Source organism: Balaenoptera musculus, chromosome 13 (assembly GCF_009873245.2).
Source record: "Balaenoptera musculus isolate JJ_BM4_2016_0621 chromosome 13, mBalMus1.pri.v3, whole genome shotgun sequence".
In the NCBI taxonomy this organism is placed as follows: Eukaryota; Metazoa; Chordata; class Mammalia; order Artiodactyla; family Balaenopteridae; genus Balaenoptera; species Balaenoptera musculus.
The window spans coordinates 79371185-79391866 of NC_045797.1; the positions used below are offsets into that span (position 1 = coordinate 79371185).

General features: G+C 41.0%; 1 protein-coding gene across 3 annotated transcripts in view; it reads left to right on the forward strand.

Moving 5' to 3' along the window:
- The window catches only part of NBAS (NBAS subunit of NRZ tethering complex), a 342092-nt gene that overhangs the window by 204608 nt on the left and 116802 nt on the right, over positions 1-20682 (forward strand). For all 3 annotated transcript variants that reach the window (XM_036873210.1, XM_036873209.1, XM_036873211.1), the window contains 2 exons: positions 12164-12240; positions 12631-12768. In XM_036873210.1, coding sequence (XP_036729105.1) covers positions 12164-12240; positions 12631-12768 — 215 coding nt within the window. The remainder of the gene's footprint in view (positions 1-12163; positions 12241-12630; positions 12769-20682) is intronic.

Consider the following 20682-nt stretch of genomic DNA (forward strand, 5'->3'; position numbering starts at 1 on the left):
CTTTTCAAGGTTCCAGGGTAATTGCCTTGACTTTTTTTGTTTTTTTTCAATTTTCCCTCTCTCTCTGCTCTACCATCCTTAGTGGGTACCTCAGGATTTAAAGGCTACTGGGGCTCCAGCTATCTTGTCTATATTCCAGGCATCAGTAAGGAGGAGAGTGGGGGGTAGGAAAACAGTTTTCTTGGCAGTCCTGTCCAGGACTTCCGCTTACCTATTACTGGCTACATCTAACTGCCAGTGAGCCTGGACGATGCTGTCTCTTAATGGAGCACATTGCTGTGTGGAATAAAACTTGGGGAAATGTGTGTGGGGTATAGAACTGCCATGTTTCCAGAAACCTGATGCTATAACTTATTTTTAGATCATTCTTTCTTTTTTTTTTAATTTATTTTTATATTTTTTTATTTTTTTGGTTGTGTTGGGTCTTCGTTTCTGTGCGAGGGCTTTCTCTAGTTGCGGCGAGCGGGGGCCACTCTTCATCGCGGTGCGCGGGCCTCTCATTATCGCGGCCTCTCTCGTTGCGGAGCACAAGCTCCAGACGCGCAGGCTCAGTAGTTGTGGCTCACGGGCCCAGTTGCTCTGCGGCATGTGGGATCTTCCCAGACCAGGGCTCGAACCCGTGTCCTCTGCATTGGCAGGCAGATTCTCAACCACTGCGCCACCAGGGAAGCCCTAGATCATTCTTTCAATCAATATTTACATGCAGTTGGGAAGAGAGGAAGCAAATACCATTTCCCTGTCCACTGTGCAGAGCCCTTGGATACTGGAGGTTTTTCCAAAGCATACCATTTTTCTTCAGTTCTGAGATGCATGTGATCATCTGTAGTTTTTCTGTCTCTTATCATTTCTGAAATCAAGGTAAAGTCACAGCTGATGAGTACGTTTATGTTTCTTTTTTTCCTCCAAAAAGCTATTATTAAATTCATGACATCTTACAAATGACATTGAACATATATGAAGAGTATAGTTGCATTGCTGTTTCCCCTTTTAATTATCATTTATTACTTCTTTTCTTTAAAAAAAATTGTCTCTAGTTATTCATGGGTTAAATTATGATTGATTATTGGGATAGCTTATGCAGATAAAATCTAAGAGCCTAAGAAATTACTGGGTTAGACATGGAAGTATCATCTGTTAATTGGCATAATAAAGGACTGAAATAATAACCGGAATTTGGAAACGCTGACTCATGTAATATCTTAATTTAGAATTTAGCTTATGACATATATATGTGAATTTGCATACCTCTCATACAGAAGGTATGCCTTACGAAAAGGCAAAAGAATGGAATCACATGCTAAGGGTTTGAAAGATGGCTGCATCCTTAAGTAGGCCCCTTCACACTGGTTTCTCAGTTTACTAAGGCTTCTGCTATTTTCCCGACCTGTTTTTGGAGAGGGGTGGAGAGTAGTTGAGCATAAGGCCCTGGTGGGGCACAGATTTCTGTGTTAGCCTGTCCCCTCTTTTCATAGCGTTCTTACAGTACTTGATCATCTTTGCTGTAGTTGGTAACTGAATGATGAGGTGTCAAAACGACCTCGAAGCATGAAGCAGATAGAGGTGTTCTGGAGGAGCTGTGTGGATCAGGGTGACACACTGAATGATGAACCGGGGGGTCCCCTCCGGTTCCCTTTCTCACCATGTGTACGTTACTCATTGAAGCCGTGGTCCTTGAGCCACCTGTGCGCCAGTTGCTGTCCTTGTACTTGGAATACAGAGTCGAAGAAGACACTCTTTTCATCTTCAGTGGGCTTGCAGTTGAGTGAGGAGACAAATTTATGTGTAAGCGCTAAGACAGGCAAACGCAAGAGGCATTGGGATGACAGGCGTATGACGGCTAAGAGGGTGTGTGAGAGGCTTCCTGGAGCCGGTGGTATTTGACCTGAGTTTTGAAGGATGAATAAGAGTATAGTAGATGAAAAAGGGGGGAATTTGAGAGGGAGATGTGTTGGGAGAGGGAGAAGGGGGATATTTTAGATAGAGGGAAGAAGATGCACAGAAGCGAAGAAGATAGACATCATGATTTTTCAGGGATTTGTGTGTTACTCTAATACCCGGAGAGGAGAGACAGTGTGGGCAACCAGTGAAGAAATGAGGCAGCAGTTGGCTGGAAGGAACGTGGGTGCTGAGTTAAACATTTTTTTTTTTTAATTTTTATTTATTTATTTATTTATTTATGGCTGTGTTGGGTCTTCGTTTCTGTGCGAGGGCTTTCTCTAGTTGTGGCAAGTGGGAGCCACTCTTCATCGCGGTGCGCGGGCCTCTCACTATCGCAGGCTCTCCTGTTGCGGAGCACAGGCTCCAGATGCGCAGGCTCAGTAGTTGTGGCTCACGGGCCCAGCCGCTCCGCGGCATGTGGGATCTTCCCAGACCAGGGCTCGAACCCGTGTCCCCTGCATTGGCAGGCAGATTCTCAACCACTGCGCCACCAGGGAAGCCCTGAGTTAAACATTTTAAATGAACCTGCTGCTGAATGCTGTGGGGGTTTCAAGCAGAAGAATATTGTTCAGTTTCCTTATCTGTACAATGGGCATAACAGCCTATATGTTCCACCCCTGGATTGTTGCTCTGTAGTGATGACGATGGGGCCCCGTCTGTGCACCTTTTCCTGAAGGCTAGTCCTGCCCTGCACTGACTTCCTTGCCATTGATCATCTCGTACTTTAGTCCATCCAATTATGATTTCACCTTGTTTTCAAGGCCTGCTGCCATAGCTCTCCATCCTGGTTGCACATTCGAATCACTTAGGGTATTTTTAAGAAATACTGAAGCCTGGGATCCAATGTAGACCATTTATTTCAGAATCCCTGAAGTGGGGTCCAAACACATCAGATATCTTTTACAGTTCCTCAGGCAATTCAGTTGTGAAACCATGGTTAAGACCCTTTGGATGTTTCACGTAAGATAATAGATTCTCTCCAACCGTCATATGTCTGTTCTTCAAACTCTGACACACTTGCTTCCTGGCAGCCTGGAGAAAGCCACCTGTATCTTTTATGTCTGTGTCTGGTCTTTTCAGCTTAAGGGTCGTATCCTGAGTGCTGTATCTATTTCTAACACTTTTACCAGGGTTTTCTATATGATAGGTGCAAAATCAGTGTCTCTTCACAATGATGAGGGTAGGTACAGTACATGCATGACAGTTATTGGGACAGGAATTGAGACTATGCTTTTGGTGAATCTGAATCCAAGTTCCCAGAGACATGTGTTCTATCCTTAGTACTGTAGTGTCTGTGAGATTTTAGTGAGATTTTAGGTATTTTCTTTCTGCCCCAGTGTTTCTTCAAATTGTCCTTTTTGACAGATTTTAATATTCCATCATGGGAAAGGACCCAAGTCCATTAAAATATTAAAAAAAAATTTTTTTCTAATATTGTTGAATTGAATGGAAAAAACATTTCAGAGTACCTACTGTGTATATTAAGAATGGTACTTTTTAAATATAGAGGTGGTTTTAATATAAATCATCCCTTTAATTTACATTTGGGTTTATGAATTTATGAAGAATTTTCATAAACTATCACATTTGATATCTCTTTTTTTTTTGCAGATAAACAGGTGACTTTATTATAAAGTAGGTACAAATAAAATGTGATCTTATAGGTCTGATACATTAGAATACTAGACGTTTCATGTTTTTGAAAAGTACATTTAGATATTTATTCCTAACCCTTGAAATTTGTAAGAAGTCAGTCAACAGACTATGGCCATACCCTTCCCTGAATGCCTTTTGTTGCATCTGTTAAATGACGTTCTGAGTTGAATGAACCTTACATGTATGGTGTATCTCTTTTTTTTTCCCTTCCAATTGTATTGAGATATAATTGGCATATAGCATTGTATGAGTTTAAGGTGTCCAGCGTAATGATCTGACTTACATACGTCACTAAATGATTATCACAATAAGTTTAGTGAGCACTCATTATCTCATATAGATAGGAAGTAAAGGAAAAATTAAAAAAATATTTTTCCTTGTGATGAGAACTCTTAGGATTTACCCTCTTAATAACTTTCTTATGTAATATACAGCAGTGTTGATATATCAATCATGTTGTACATTGCATTCCTAGTACTTATTTATAAGTGGAAGTTTGTACTGCTTTTTAACTAGTTTCATCTAATTCTCCATCCCTCTACCCCCTGCCTCTGGTAACCACAAATCTGATCTCTTTTTCAATGAGTTTGCTTGTTTTTGAAGTATAATTGACCTACAACACTGTCAGTTCCTGGTATACAGCATAGTGATTTGATACTTCTGTATATTACAAAATGATCACCATGTTTGATTTCTCTTGATAATGCTAATATATTTGAGACAGATATCTTTGGCTATTTTATAATACCAAATATTTGTCAGAAAGTCAGCAGATTTGATGAATGATATAGGTTAAATGACCCAAATTAAAAATCGTAAAAATGTGACTCCTGACTTTGGTTCAGAAGTAGGTCATGGTACAAATTAAACTTCCCAACATGAGCTGACTTTTCAGAATTTTTTAATAAAGTTGATGAAAAGGTTTTTATGGAGACTAGCTGAAGAAAACTGATCATTATTTATTTAGCTAAATGAATGATTTAATGGCTAATGATTTCCAAATCAATAATATGGGCAGCCTTCCTCTGTGAATTTAGTTCTGGAATTAAATTTATCATAGAGTGCTTTCCAGAGGCACTTCCTTTGCAGAGAATTAGTGCTTGGAGGCTTAGACGTAGATTTCATCTGATTTTGGCTGTATAACTTGTTTAGAAAATGCATTGTATTCAAGGTTAGAGAATAAGCACTGCAAATTAAATTCATACACACTGCTAAATGTAGGGCAGGCCTTTTTGGGGGGGGGAACTTAAATGGTAATGTAAAATCACTGTGACCCAGTCTGTGGCCAGCCTGACATCTGGCGGATCCCAGTGAAACCCCGTGGGATCTGGTCTACTTCAGATCCTCATTGACAATTTTGTCCTGCATCGCATCAGATGGCTCACAGATTCAAACTCTGAGAAGCTTCCCGTATGTGGGGGCTTGATTTCCATTTTGCAAGAATAATTGAGCCTCAGTGAGGGCTGCTGGGAAAGTTTGGGTGGTGTGAAGTGCGGGCAGCTATCGTGTCTCTCCCCACTCCCCTCCCCACTGGTCCCTCCACCATCAGTTTCCTTCAACAATTCAGTTATTAGTCAGGAGGGGTTCTGGGTTGTAGGGACTGATGAGCTGTGATCTGGCTATGGAGGAAGAAGATGTCACAAGATGACTTCAACAGTTGTGTTAAGGATTAGGGAAGAGATATGATCCCTTCCCTTTCAACCTGGGGACGTAGGGGACTGTGGTATACCTGATGCCAGTGATTGTGGTCTTTCTGGTCTTGGAGCAGCGGGGAGGTCATGGGCTTTGTGTGGCCGGAAACTCAGCTGCCTTAGTGCTGGAGACGAGGCACGTGTATACTTGTCTACAAGGATCTTTCAGGAAACTCCATTTGGGAAAAAAAATAACTGCGGGGGAGCTTGAGCATTTGGCACTGTTTTCAGAGAGGATTTTTTTCTCTTTTCTTCCCCAGATATTTAATTAAGGAAACTTTCAAATGCACAGAAAAGTTGAGAAAATTCTACAGTGAACTCCCGCATACTTCTCCACCTAGATTCTACAGCGAACACTTTACTATACTTGCTCTGGTCCATCCACCAAATCCAGCTTCTTTGCTGACACGTTTCAAAGTTGTCAGCATGATTACACTTCACCCCTTGACACTGCACTGTGCATATCTTTAACTAGAGTCAGTATTTCTTACTTTTTTGTGAGATAACATCTACAAACAATGAAATACAAAAATCTTAAGTGTAGACGTAAGGTTGGTGAGTTTTGACAAGTGCAGCACCTGTGTAACCCTGACTCCTCTCAAGATACGGAACATTTCTATCACCCCAGAAAGTTGGTGCCTCTTTCCTGAAAACCCCCACCCCACACTCCCAGTCAGGTGACTAATGTTTGGATTTTCCCCTGCTGTAGATTAGTTTTGACTGTTCTAGAATTCATTCAGTGGAATCATACAGCATGTATTCTTTTGTGTAAAACTTGAGATTTATCTGCATCTATCAGTAGGTTTTTTTTTTTCTTCTCTCTTTTTTTTTTTTTAACAAAGTTGTTTTTTAAAAAAATTTATTTATTTTATTTATTTATTTTTGGCTGTGTTGGGTCTTCATTGCTGTGCGGGGGCTTTCTCTAGTTGCAGCGAGCGGGGGCTACTCTTCATTGCGGTGCGTAGGCTTCTCATTGAGGTGGCTTCTCTTGTTGTGGAGCATGGGCTCTAGGTGCGTGGGCTTCAGTAGTTGTGGCGCATGGGCTCAGTAGTTGTGGCTTGTGGGCTCTAGAGCACAGGCTCAGTAGTTGTGGCACATGGGCTTAGTTGCTCCACGGCATGTGGGATCTTCCTGGACCAGGGCTCGAACCCATGTCCGCTGCATTGGCAGGCAGATTCTTAACCACTGCGCCACCAAGGAAGCCCTCTTTTTTTGTTTTTTAATGACTGAGAAGTATTCCATTGTATGAATATACCGCAGTTTACCCATTCTTCTGTTAAGGGACATGAAGGCTTTTTCCAGTTGATGGTTATTATGAAAAAGCTGCTGTGAACTCTTGTACAGTGTTTTTGTGGGCCTGTGTTTTTACTTCTCTGGAATAACTATCTAAGGGTAGAATTGCTGGGCCAAAGATTATGGATTTGTTTAGTTTTATAAGAAACTATCAGACCTCTCTTACTTGTCAGCTGTTGTGGTTTTTCTGGGCTCTGGTTCTTTAAGACTTCAGGTTCTCTATCTGAATTTTACCTGCCTGGCGAGGAACAGACAGGAGCTTGCCCTCAGGATAGAAGCTGTAAAGATGGGAAATCACCGGTGCCATTTCATTTTTCCAAATGGCATCTACCCTCCAGTTTCTGTCTGCTTTCAGTGCCTCTCCAGTGCCTTCCGATACTTGCCTTTTGTGCTTTATCCAGAGTTTATAGTTTTCATCTGCACAAGGACTGTACCAGTAACAGAACCCAGTCACAGAAGAATTTAAATAGAATTTATTATTCTGGATTTCGCTGGAGTTCATCCTATGGCAGTGGGGCAAAAGTCTGAGTCATAGTTCCCCAGAGAGGGGAAATAGCCCAGGTGCCTTTCTCTTAGGATTAATCCTGAGGAGTCAATTCATATGAGTGAAGGCTTACCCTGTGGAGTGGATTTTGGACTTACCCCAACCTTAAGGGATCTTCATCTTGTGTAGTTGAAATAGATGTCAAGAAGCCTCTTGAGAAATGGGCCAAATGGACATTCACGTGGGTGAGTTGTGCCAGCTAAATAGCAGTCCTGGTCGAGTTGCTGCAATGAGGACTTGGCTTAGATTGAGAATTTGAAAAACACGTGGCAATTCGGCAACAGCTATGAAAATTATGGCTGCGGGTATTGTTTAACCTAATAATTCTGCTTCTAGGAATTTATCCTATGAATTCACACACATGAGAAATATGGCATATGTTCATTGCTCGCAATAGCATAATACTGTCGACAGCCTGATACATATTGACAAGAAGAGATATCTTATTTTGTATCTCTTGTTTCCTGTCTATATTAGTCAGCTTGGGCTGCCATAACAAAATACCATAGACCAAGTGGCTTAAACAACAGAAATTTAGTCTCACGGTTTGGAGACTGGAAATGCAGGGTGCCAGCATTTTGGGGTTCTGGTAGTGATCTCTTCCTGGCTAGCACATGGCTGTCTTCTCACTGTGTCTTTACATCAGGACAGAGAGAGAGGGTGGGAGGGAGGGAGGGGGGAGAGAGAGTAGAGTGTTTACAAGTAAACTCTGATGTCTCCTCTTATAAGGGCACTAACCCCATCATGAGGATCCCACTCCTCATGACCTCATCTAACCCTAATTACTACCCAAAGGCCCCATCTCCAAATACTCTCACGTTGAGGGCTGGGGCTTCAACATATAAATTTGGGGGAATCACAAACATTTGGTTCATAACACTGTCTTTACAGATTAACTGCCTTTCTGAGTTTAGGTGATTTACATAGCTTTCCAAGCCTATGTAAAAACAAGTTAATACTGTATTCTTTGCAGAGTTTTTTGTGGCACTTAGAGCTAATTTATACAAAGCATCTATCTCATATCTGGCTCATCAAAGCAGATTTTTTTTTAAAATAGGTATTTTCATTTTACGATAATAATAACTATTATTGTTATATAGAGGAATGGCATGAGCACTTTCTTTATAGAGAGTTTGCATTATAGGTCATTTGAATGTCAGATTAATTTGGCTGGGGGATAGGGTAGAGATAATATCAGTCAAAACCATAAGTTACAGCTGGCCCATATTTATGAAGGCCTTGAGGGCTAAATAAGAAATCTAGCTTTCCTTCTTTAGGGAATGGGAAACCATTGAAGGTAGGATTGTGTGTGTGTGCGTGTATGTGTTTTCAGCTGGAGAGAGACATGATTACACAGTACTTAATGAACTTTACTATAAAATTAGTATGAAACTACTATTTTAAGGATGGATTGGAAGGAGAAAGACTGAAGGCATCAGGTAGAGTTGGGGGGTTGTTGAAAGAGTCCAGGTTTTGAACACTGACAAGCTAAACTAGAGTTTGTGGCAGTGAAAATAGAAAGTATGTGTGAAAGAGTTCTTTAGAAATAATTTAACAGGATTTGATGACTGCCTGAATATTGGGAGCGGAGAGGAGAGTAAGGTCCAAGATGACTCTGGGGTTTTATGTTTGTCTCACTGGGAGAATAGTGTACTATTTTTAGAAATATGAAAGATACTGGGTACAGAACGATTAACTGGAAAACCTTGTGCAGTAAGTCAGTGGTGGGTCTTAGCTTTGATCCTGTAACTTTCTGGTTCTGAAGATGGTTTCCCTCCGGCTGTATCATTCTGCCTGATTTTGTAGGCCAGGGATTCGTTGTACATTTATAGATGTTGTAGTTGTTGTTCTGAAATGTACCCAGAGTCTGGTTTTATTCAGGTGTGGGCAGACACCCAGACATGAAAATGATTGCCATGAAGGAAGAAGTTTATACTCACCAATCCCTAGAAACAGAAGACACAGCAAGCCACCTGGGCCACATGGGGAGGCACTCAGGTCACCTGGAGGCAGAAGGCATGAGGCCAGAGTATGGGTTTTCGTGGGAAGGAACAGGAGAGGTGTGGTAGGCATGCTTGAGCAAGCTTACGATGGAGAGGTTGAATAACCTGGTGGACTCTGGGCTATGGGATGGTCTCTGGCTGACCGGCGCCTGGCCCTGAGGTGATCAGGGCGAGGTAATATTGCCTCTGTAGCGTAAAAGCCAGAGAGAGAGGGGGTGGTTCAGAGAAGTGGCTCTGAACTGGTTGGTTTGTAGATCGAAGGCGTGCTCACCGGGAAGCCGCCTGCTCTACCTGCCAATTGACTAGCCCTGGGAGGGCAATCTCACCAGGATCGTCAAGACGCCCCCAGTGTCAAAGCATTATAAAATGCAGAAAAGTTTGAAATGATGAACACATTTGTATATGTGAAATAAAACCTATGTGGATATTATTCACTTGGAGCAAATATTTGTATTTTAAAGTGATTATTTTCACTGCTTGGTGAAAGTAACAGTGATGATTCTTTGGACTCCTCTGAGGGTGATTTTTGTCATTACTTTTAGCTCATGGAAATTAACTATTTCTTTTCTCTTTTGCCTGCTGAAAGCTTTGTATTCAGTGATATATGTTCAAGAAATGCTAGTGACCATCTTGTGAGTTGTATCTGTGAAATAATATAACTATTTAAAAAATAAACCTACTGGAACTTACGTATTCAGATGGAGATTCTGTCTCTCAAAGGTATCTTCTGGGAACTATGCGTTTGTTCCAACCATGCTGTCATGGCTCTTTTTTGTTGTTTTTGTTTTTTGTTGGGTTGTTTTCCTTTTGCAATTTCCTTCAGGGTCTGTAGCATATGCTTAGGAAAATCTTCAGTGGTAGCATATTTTTTCATCCCTTGAGGGTGCTTTAGTTTTTGGAAATAGCCAAATGCACATTAAATGGAGTGAAAGATTGAGTTGATGACAGGATTTAAAAAAAAAAAAAAAAAAAAAAGTCTGACTGGAAGATAGTCAGTCTTGGGACTGGTTTTCCCAGGCAGGCCTCAGACCGGCCCTAACCACAACTCTGAGAGGGAGAGGGGCGGTCCTCTGCTAGCTGGAGCCTCAGCCACTCACTTGAAATAAGGGCTCCTGAGCCCTGAGGAGACAGGGCTGTTTTTTGATGAGCGGGTTTAGATATACTTGTTCGAAAATTGGCCTCTTTTGTGCATAAGGAAGGGAAGTATCTGAAGAAAATAAGAACAGGGGTGGAAAAAAACTAAATAAGGTTGCAGTTGTAGGTCATCTCATAAAAAAAGCAAAAAAGAAAGACAATTAATAGGGAAGAATTGTTAGTATGTGAAATTATTGGATTTTGTTTTTTCTCCAAATTAAAGGTCCCGCGGACAGCTGGGCAGATATTAAATGGTAAAGTACATAAGGCAGACATAAGCCAAAATGGCAGCCCTGGGGTTGTGTGTGTGTTTCTATGTGTGTTTGTGTGGTGTGCAAGTTCTAGACTCTAAGTAAATCTTTCTCAGAAGTACAGGATTTTCAGCAGACTAAGCTTACATGCTTCTTCTTCCTTCATCTTCTGTTGTCCAAAATGTATAACTTAACTCCTTCATCCTTCAGTTTTGATAGTGTTCTAGAATACATTCGGCAATTTTATAACTCTTCTTTGCTCTCATACTTGTTTGTATAAAATTTGATTTGGGCCCTTTGCATTGTATTTTTAAATTATTTATTTGAAGACTTTTTCTGGTCTTAGTGTGTTTGCTCTGAAAGGGCAGGAACTCTGATTCTTATTTTAGAGCAATATCGGGTTCAGAGAAAGTTCTCATTGATACTGAGTGAAGGGCTGAATGTGGAAACGGGCCTTGAAATGAGCAGCTTTTGATCAGAAAACATCTCTAAAACAGTACAATGCCTTGGGAGGCCTGAAGCTGACTGGTGGTCCAAGTTGGTTTATGAGATTTGGAGAACACAGAGGAAATGCGTACCTAGAGAACTCTTTGCAGAGGCACAGTGGAGAAAGCTCAGTTTCTTCCCCCATAAATCATGCGCAGGACGTGCTGAGTTTTAGGTCAGCCTCTGATGCTTCAGCCGCTTACACCTGGCTCCTCACCGCACACCCACCCCCCTGCTCAGATGGTCAGCCAAGCTCAGATTATATGAGTGGCTTTAAATTTTAGTTCAAGTAAGACACAATTAGGAAGGTAAATCTTCTGGGAAAAAATTATATGGTGTATTGACAAAGTGAAATATTTACTTTGAATTATTTAAATACTGTTTACCTTCATTAGTGAAGGTTAGGAGAGTCCGTTCTTTAAAAATAAAAGATTTACATTGTGATTACAGTGACTACCTGGTATTTGTCACCTAAGACCCTAAATGGAATACCTCCTTATTAATATAAAATGGATATAAACACAGATGTTGTGGGCAGTGTTCTCTCCTTTATTAAAGCCATGACATTGATAGGTCGTTGCTGATATAAAAATTTTTGTGGAAAAGTTGTAGATGGTTGGGATATTTTAAGGTGTTCTATAATCAAAGCAAGAGACTGGTTCTCTTTTTGTGGAGTGTGGTGAAGAGAACAAACAAAACCATGTATCGTAATTGTAGTAATCAAAAGATTTATCCTAAATCTGCACTCACAAAAAGCTGTGTTGCTCTCATCGTTAATGCTCAGATGGTCATTTTCTACAGTAGCTGTCATTGATATCCAGAATTTTATAGCTTGGTCTGGGTCTTGAAAACCAAAAGATTAGCTGGCAGAAACCATCCTCACTGATCTATTTGCACTTAGACTTTGTAGCTGCACTAATAGGGTTTTCTCTTGTGTAAGTAACAGCATAATTTGAGTTAAGGCAAGGTTATCATTTAACATAGTTTCATATAGTCTGTTATTTCTATGGTGCTGAATAGACTTGCATAAAGGATCTTAAAGAGTTCTCTGAAACGAATTACTGTTGAAATCATAAAGGACTAAAGTCATGACACTTAGTAACTATGAATGTCACATGGATCCTCTAATAAAATAATGCAATATATATATGCTTTTTCTACATTCAGTTCTCTTGCAGCTGGCAAGTGATGCTTTACCAAATGATATGACCTTGGCTCTTGCTTATCTCCTTGCCTTACCACAGGTAAGTTTACCCTTACCAAGAAAGAAGGACTTAAAGATGAATAGACTAAAAGCCTTTACTGGGGATTTTCACCAGTAAATTGTTTATCATATGTTTCACTTCCTTCTTGTTGTTCTTGCAAGATGGAAGGACTGTGGTCAGTACCCGGAAAGTAAATTCTGCAACGTTAGCCGAAATGTTGATTTTAAAATCGACTTTCATGTGCATAGGATCTGCCGTTATAATGTCTTCTGAATTTTAATGTAGTCACATTAAGATGAGCTTGAGCTTGAGTTGATATGATAGAAGCTTTGAACCAAAATTCTACAGTAAGGACTAGAAATGTAATGGTTTATGATGGTTGTGCTAATTTCCTTTCAGCTGAGCTCTTTCTCTCGTGCTCCTTTCTAGGTGTTAGACGCCAACAGGTGCTTTGAAAAGCAGTCCCACTCTGCTCTCTCTCTCCAGCTGGCAGCCTATTACTATAGCCTACAGATCTACGCCCGGTTGGCTCCGTGTTTCAGGGACAAGTGCCATCCTCTTTACAGGGTGAGTCCTCATGGTTTCCACTTTGTTAATGAGCAGGGTTAAGCTTTTCTAAAGTAGTTCAAACACGTTTACCTCTTTGGAGGGACTGATGCGCTTTGTATTCAGAGTACTTTGTATTCCCAGTGGCTGACAGCCTTTGCTTTTCTGTGTTAAACGTAGTTGCTTTTCCAGGAATTAATAAGAAGTAGAGTTTCTAATATTTATTGTGAATGCTGATTCATCCCCTAACTTTTCTGTCATTTATTTTATGTTACAGCATTCTTAGGAAAGGCTAAAGGAGAGGAGAAATGGAGAGTTGGCTTTTTAACTCACTTCTCAAGAGGAAGATGGCTCTGTCTAATTTAGGACAGTAGGCAATGTAGTTCTTTGAACGGTGCTGCACTTTTATTTATTTTTAAGCCAGAGAGATATGAGAGTAGTAATTATGCAGATGAAATGTTGAAATACACTGTGCCTACTTGCCACCAAGCTTCTGACACTTTTATTTAACTTTATTGTTAATTTCTGAGTGAGAGCGCCTAAGCGTGGCCTCAAGTTACACGTGCCTTGTTTTGTGGACACGGAAGTGTTCCAGATGCCGCTGGAAAATGGAAGCTCTGTAGGTTTACTTGTATACACCACCTTTAGTCATCAGCGTTTGGAAATTATTTCCTTTTTATACTGGACATTTTAAGAGAATTACCACTTTAGGAGTAGGTAAGCAAATAGATCAGACTTTCAAATCCACTCTGTGTACAAATCCAAGGTTCAGTTTTTACTGAGGCAGGATTCTTCCTCCCCAACCCAAAGTAGGCTATGAAGAAATAATTTCACATGAGTATCAAAGTTCTAGCTGCCTCCACCATCCAAAACATATCTAAGAACCTATAAGTATGTGAAAACATTCCATTCGTGGCAAAATCTATGGCTCTCATTCATCAGTTTTTATTTAAAAAGAGGAAGGTGGGTGGGGGAACCCTCTGCCACGCAGATTACTCTCCCAAGGGCTTCATTATCGTCAGTGGGTATTGTTCTCAGGAATAGGTATATTAGGATGAAATTGGCCAAGAAAAGGACTGTTCCTTTCTTTTTTTTTAGCCAGTTGATATATTACTTTATTTCGGAAATTTTGAATTTATTTTTTTGTTTTCGATAGCTACTGCTGCTTTGTACAGTACTTTTATCCTATACTCTAGTAATTTTCCTTTGTTTTGCTTTTATATCACAGGGATGTTTTTATGTGAAATAAGGAATTGACCTACTGTGTTATAAATTGAGGGAAAGAAGTGATTATATAGGCGGAAGTGTGGCAGGTTTATTTCTGGAACAGTGTACTTACTTAATGTCTTTCTTATTCCATTCAATTGGATGGCTGGCAAAGAGTATTCATGGAGTTTGCTGGTGTCTGCTTTTAAATGTCCTTATCTTTTCAGTAGTACGTACACAAGTGCTGGATAATTGGCTCAGGACTCCCATGTAGTATGTACTATTTCCATGTGTGTAATCTGTATTAAGGTCACACTGCGTGCCCAACACTATGTTCCACCTTTCATGAATACAGAGGATTGAAAGGCCACTCGGTCAGCTGGTCCAGCCCTAAACCCCTCCCCGAGCACCTTATGTGTGCCGTGGCCTCTGAGCGAGTCTTGAGATGAGAAGGTGATTATGGCTGTCTGACCTCAGCGAACTCACCACGTACCGTAAATCCATGTGAGACAGTTACGTAAAGGTGGATTAGAGGAGCTGCAGGTGAGAGGACTGGGACCCCTCGCCCCACAGACCACACGTTCAGACTGCGACAGAAGCCAAAGAGCTGGCTGCAGAGCCGCATTTTGGCCTGATCTTCGGTTTCATTACCTAAAAACTTAAAGTAGTCCTCTTGAAGGAAAATTCTAGTACAGTCTGTATTTTTCCTGTTTTCCCCGATAGTAAATTACTTTGAACCTAAAATTGAAAGTCCCAGATCCTGTATTGTCTTTGAGAGAGGTAAGGTAGGAGAAGACCATTAAATTCCATCCCAGCTTTTCTATCTGGCTGTCACTGTTTCCTACTTCAGATACTGAAGTCGCTCTGTAAGAAACCCCACTTAAGATTTCTGTGACTAAAGCGTGCAGAGAGAGGAAGTAGAACATTGACAGATGAGGGTTAGAAGTAAAGGTGTGTCCGTCTTGGTTTCTTCTGTATTCCCAACGGAAAGTATGAGTGTTTTATTTTCAGGTCTTATATTTTACACATCCTTTCATCGATCCAGCATTTATTGACTGCCTGCTGTGAAGGACATAGAGCCTGGTGTTATAGTGTGAAGAATAATGAAATCGGATTCCTGCCCTTTTCTACCCTTTACACCAATTTCTGTTTCTTCCTTTCATCTTACGTCAACCCACCATCACTGCCCTTTAGCTCTTGGTCTTGTTCCTGTCACCGTTCTCCTGTCAAACTGTTCTTTCCTTTGAAGATGTCCCTTGGAGAGGTCTCCTGCCTCACCCTAGGCCTTGGCCTCGGATTCCTGGTTGTTGGAATCCTCACCCACCCTGTGACGTGGCTCCTGACACCTGTAGCCGTTCCCTTTCTGGGCCCAGTAGTGTAAGGCAGCTGCTGGTCAGGGTCATGGCTTCGGGAAGCAGCACTAAAGCCTAGTGCAAATAGAAGACAGCGAGGTTCATGTGGCCCAGTGGTGATGCCTCAACACATGGCTTCTGAGGTCTCAGCTGCTCCAAACAGAACCAGATGTGCCCTCTGATAGCATTAAGATGGCACACGGCTAGGTCACAAGCCAGCTAATTTCTCCGGAGACTTCTTGGCAACTCTGTGGAAAGCATTTGGTTGTTAGTCTGAAAGGTGAGATGAAGAGTGAAAAATGCAATCCAACGTCATTGTCTCTTCCTTTTTGTTGCTTTTGCATCTTTTTCCAAGCATCTGTCAGAGAAGACTTGCCAAAATGGAGGTCTGGTCATCCTCCCTTGCGTCTGCAATCCTTCAGTGGTTTCCTGTTGCCCTAGCAAGGTGGTCTGGCCTCTGTCTGTTTCTGCAACTTCATGTTCCTTCACTCCAGCCATACCAAGCTGCTTAAATTTCTCAGCCAGCCCATGTGTTCTCTGTTCTTTGCATTCGGTATGTTGTCCTCTTTTGCCTATAATGTTTCCCCAGCATTTCTTTGCTTAGCACTTGGTTCAGGTCTTACCAAGGCATGGTTCCTACCACTTGCCACCATTCTGTCGTGCTCCCAAGCTGTGTTGGATGCTCTTCTATGCACGTTTGTACTGCCCTTTACTTACCTCGTAACGTTTACACTCTATTACTTTGAATTTATCTACTTTCATCTCACTAGAAAATGAGCTGTTTGAGACCAGTGTCTGTGTTGTATTTATTGTTTTCCTCATTGCTTAGAGCAGGACCTGAAATATCAAGGGTAGTAAACAAATGTTCCCTGGGTGGATTACTGAAAATTAATAATTCTTCAGTACATAGGAAATAATTGAATTATGTGTGTGTTTATCAAATGTTTGTCAGATGACTACTTATGCCAGGGAGTATTCTAGATCCTGGGGAGACAGTCGTGAGCAAAGTATATGTAAAAACCGTTGCCCTTTTCAGATTTACATTCCACTGAGGAAGGGGCACCATAAACAAAATAAGTAAATAAAATGTATACTTTATTAGATTATGATAAGACCTTTGAAAACAAAGAAGAAAGTTAAGGACTGTGTGTGTAGAATACAAGTTAAACAGGCTCAGGAAAGACCTCAATTGAGAAGGTGACCTTTGAGTAACGAAAAGGACGAGCATAGCACCAGAAAGATGGAGGGGAAGAATGTTCCAGATGGAGGGGTGGGATCTGTAACAGAGGAATTGAGGTATCCCTGTCCCATCATATGTACTGTGGTGTTTTTTCACAAAATATTTAAGAAAGTATTAAAATGTCATGCTATAAAATTCAAGGCTCGGAAGTGTTGCCTGACTGCAGAGGAAAAGCATAGAATTAGAGTCTGTGACCAGACTTCATTGTGACCGGGTGGGGTCTCTTCTCTCTGGCTGGGAAGGTGTCAGGAGGGGTGGACAGTGGCAGGCTGCGTGGGGGCTTGTGAACGGGAGTTGTCAGGGGACAGCAGGAAGGTCAGACTAACCCTGGGAAGGCATTGGCTGTCTTAGTACCTTTCACATTCCTTCTGCCGCTTGATCCGCCGAGCAGCCTCATGTTGCAGAAAGGAAGACACAGAGAAATGTGGTTGCTTGCTCAGGGTTGCTCCGGGAGAAGGTGACAGCTGTCACTTAGGGCTCCTGATCCCGGTCTTTACCTGCCTTTTACTTGGATGTGCTGCCGCCCGAGCTTTGTTTCGGAAGCAGCGTGTCGCTGTGTTTCGGACCTGAGTGATCTCTGGCTCACCGTTCCTAACGGGTCATTCCCAGGAGGATGTTTTCACGTGCTCTGCGGTGGCTACCGGCTAAAATCGCTGCTCCTGTGTGTGGCAGGGAAGCCCCTCGGAGAACTGCCGGCTGTTCCTCACCCCGCCGGCCGTGACCCTGACACTAGCTCATTTGAAGTCTACGCTCCAGCTGTTCAGAATGTATATTCCTCTTAATTTAACATCCATTCCCACACCTCTGTGCCTGTGCAGATGTAATTCTCCTGCCTGAAATACCTCCTTCTTCTTCCCACTATCAATAGGTAAGTCTGAGCTCAAAAGAGCCTCTTGTGTGAAGCCTTCTTTGCTGCCTCAGCAGATACCGGCCTGAAATAATTTTTTTTTTCATTTATATCTTACCTTTATAATTATTGTAAATGCATCTTTTTTTAAAGTTGTAGTATAGTTAATTTCCATCTCTCACGGCTCTCCTCCAGACACCCACTGGAGTGGTTCTTTTAGGCTATGGTAGCTGATGCACGTCTGTCTTCTCGCCACGTGGTAATCTTGTTGAGGGCAGGAATCCCATCTTCGCTGAACCCCCAGGACTTCACCCACTGCAGTTACTCAGTGACTGTTTATTGGCATGTGTATAAGTTGAGGAATCATTCCAGCTGCTGTGGTTCGGACAACCTTCTGTTTTACAGTTTGGAGTCCTGACCCCTCACGGATGGGCACGTTAGCTGAACGTTTTAAGTATGTTTGCGTTGTCCATTGACTACCTAATGACTCATTATTTGAATCTTTTCAGCATCTCCCCCTGTATAAAACGGCACTGCTGGGTTTGGAATTAGATATGACAAACTCCTGATGAATCATCCTGGAAACTGAAATCAAAGTGGTTTCAATTCGTTGTCCACACATAATAACACTCTGTGAAGCTTAGCTTCCACTTGATTGTCAGTTCAGCTTGTTTCTATTTTCACATTTTCTCTTTCCACCCCCTGTAGTTCTGAGCTGCTAGAATGATAACTTAGGTAGATTACTAGGTTTGAATAAAAGTACTGATATAATTTGTGGTGTTATTTCTGATAAAAAGCATGTGCATCTTGACGGGAAGCACATCCCGAGTCAGCCACACCCGGCAGCAAACCTGGATGAGCTTTTGAGCAGCCCACTGGGCGTTCCATGTTTCTTTTTAGAGACCTATAATGATGATTGGTAAATGGTCACTTGCAGAGAATTTTCTCTTCTAGTATTTGTCCTAATTAACTTTTTATGTTAATGCACACATGACCAAAAAACCTCAAATGATGAAAATAGGATAAAACAAAAAGTATTTCCCTTTTGTCTACTTCCAGAAATAGTTTATGGATATGTGTATTTATATAATAACTTTTTATGCAAATATGAGTAAACTATACACACTTTTCTGTACCTTGATTTTTTTCATTTATATCTTACCTTTGTAATTATTGTAAATGCATCTTTTTTAAAAAATTGAAGTATAGTTAATTTACAATGTTGTGTTAGTTTCTGGTGTACACACGTGATTCAGTTACACATACATACACACACATACATAAATATTCTTGTTCATATTCTTTTCCATCATAGGTTATTACAAGATACTGAATATAGTTCCCTGTGCTATACAGTAGGACCTTTTTGTTTATCTATTTTATATATAGTAGTTTGTTTCTGCTAATCCCAAACTCCTAATTTATCCATCCCCACGTAAATGCATCTTGAAGTGTGATTTCTCTATCATTCTTTTTAAAAAGTTTCAGAAAATAAAATCAGTTAAAAATGGAAACGTGTCTTTTAGTTTTATATGCTAGAGAAGCAAACCCAGCAGGGGATGAAATTCAAAACTTTATGGTAAACTATTTCTAAAATGTGTTTTCTTAAGCTACTAATTGAATATACCAAGTAGAAAATTATCTCAAGCAAATAACAACCCTAGAGGGGAAACATACCACCTGTTCAAAACTTTCCAAACAATATTACCAAGAAATGGAGACTATTAAGCCTGAATGGATTTATTACCTCTTCTAGTAAGTAGTAGATGAAGTCATCCAGCATTTTGGTGTCATAAATATTTATGTACATTTTGTTTTTACAGGGACTTGACCATATTCTTTAAAGAAATCGTATTTTTTTTTTCACCCCATAGAAGAACTGCATTGCCAAATTTGGGGGAAAAAATTAGAGTAATTTAACTCTCTACACTTTTTAAATTTTTGATGCCTTTTTATGTTTTCAGTTTTTGCAGTATCTTTTTGATACCGAATATGGGAGATTCTGAAGCTACCCATAACATCCTTCAAAAGCTTCTTAGAGGCCAGGAGCTTTCATACCCATGGATCATATCATTGAAATTAGGCGGGAAAGAGAGGGAGAGAGGTTTGAATATACTCTGCACACAGAAATTAGTGACTTCACGTGTGACTCTGGATGTGGAGCGTTGGGGGAGCCCCGCTGGCAGGATAGGGAGGAAGGGCCTGATGGAGTGGGGTGCGCCCGAGGCCAGAGGCCAGGGGGCTGGGCTCACGTCCTCACTGCAGGACCCCGGCTCAGGACGCCTGCCATGCAGGTTGGCATCTGTAAAACAGCAACAGCAGTCTGCTGTGCCCACCACTGGGTTGGTATGAGGGTCAAATGAAAATCACGTGTAAGTGCTTTAGAAACTTTAATGCGGTACCCTTGTGCTGTGAATGAATGAATGTATGAAATGAAGTGTTGGGCTGCGTAGAGGATGCTTTTGGAATATTTTTAGAGAAATTGTGATCAGCTCAGGGGAAGAATTATTATTAAAATTTAAATCATACATTGGAAGTAATCATGACCAGTAAAGTTCCTGAGGGAAGGGGTAGAAACTAGTAGTGATGATGGTAAGACGAGAAATTTGCATGGAAAGCCGGAACTCACAACATGCCCATCCATCTACTCTCATTCAGTCTCTGTGAAGAGTCTATCAGAGAGAAATTGCCTCCGTTTTAATAATGGAAAACCTGAAGCTCAGGAAGGAGGAACCAGCAGTCCAAGTTCTTTGATGCCAATTCCTATGTTTTTTCCTCATAGCTAATTTTCTTTGTTTTGGGAAGATTTTGAAAGAATTAGTGTCATGTTTTACCCAATAAATCAAAGTATTGAAAATATTCCTACACATTTAACAAATGTTTGATCCATAACCTTCAAGACCTATCATCAAGGAATTTAATAGAATGCCCCTTTTCACCACCTTATTAGGATGGAAATTTAAAAGGAGGTATATTTATATCAAGAGGTTGAACAGAAAATGATATTCTAGCATCTTTCTGTTCTAAATCTCTCTCCGTTATTCTTAGAGAAGACAGAATGCTTGGAAACACAGCTCAAACCAGGATCTCCAGTTGAACACCTACCATCGTGTGTCCTCTGTGATCATTTGTATTTACACATGTGTGTATATGTGTAAAAGGGATGAGAGGGAGAATGTCTGTGTTAAAAAAAATAGGTCAGTCCTGATGTAATATAGAATGACAGCATTAAGTCCATCATTGAAAGTTGATCATCTGTAAACGGACTCAAATGCCAAATCTCATTTACA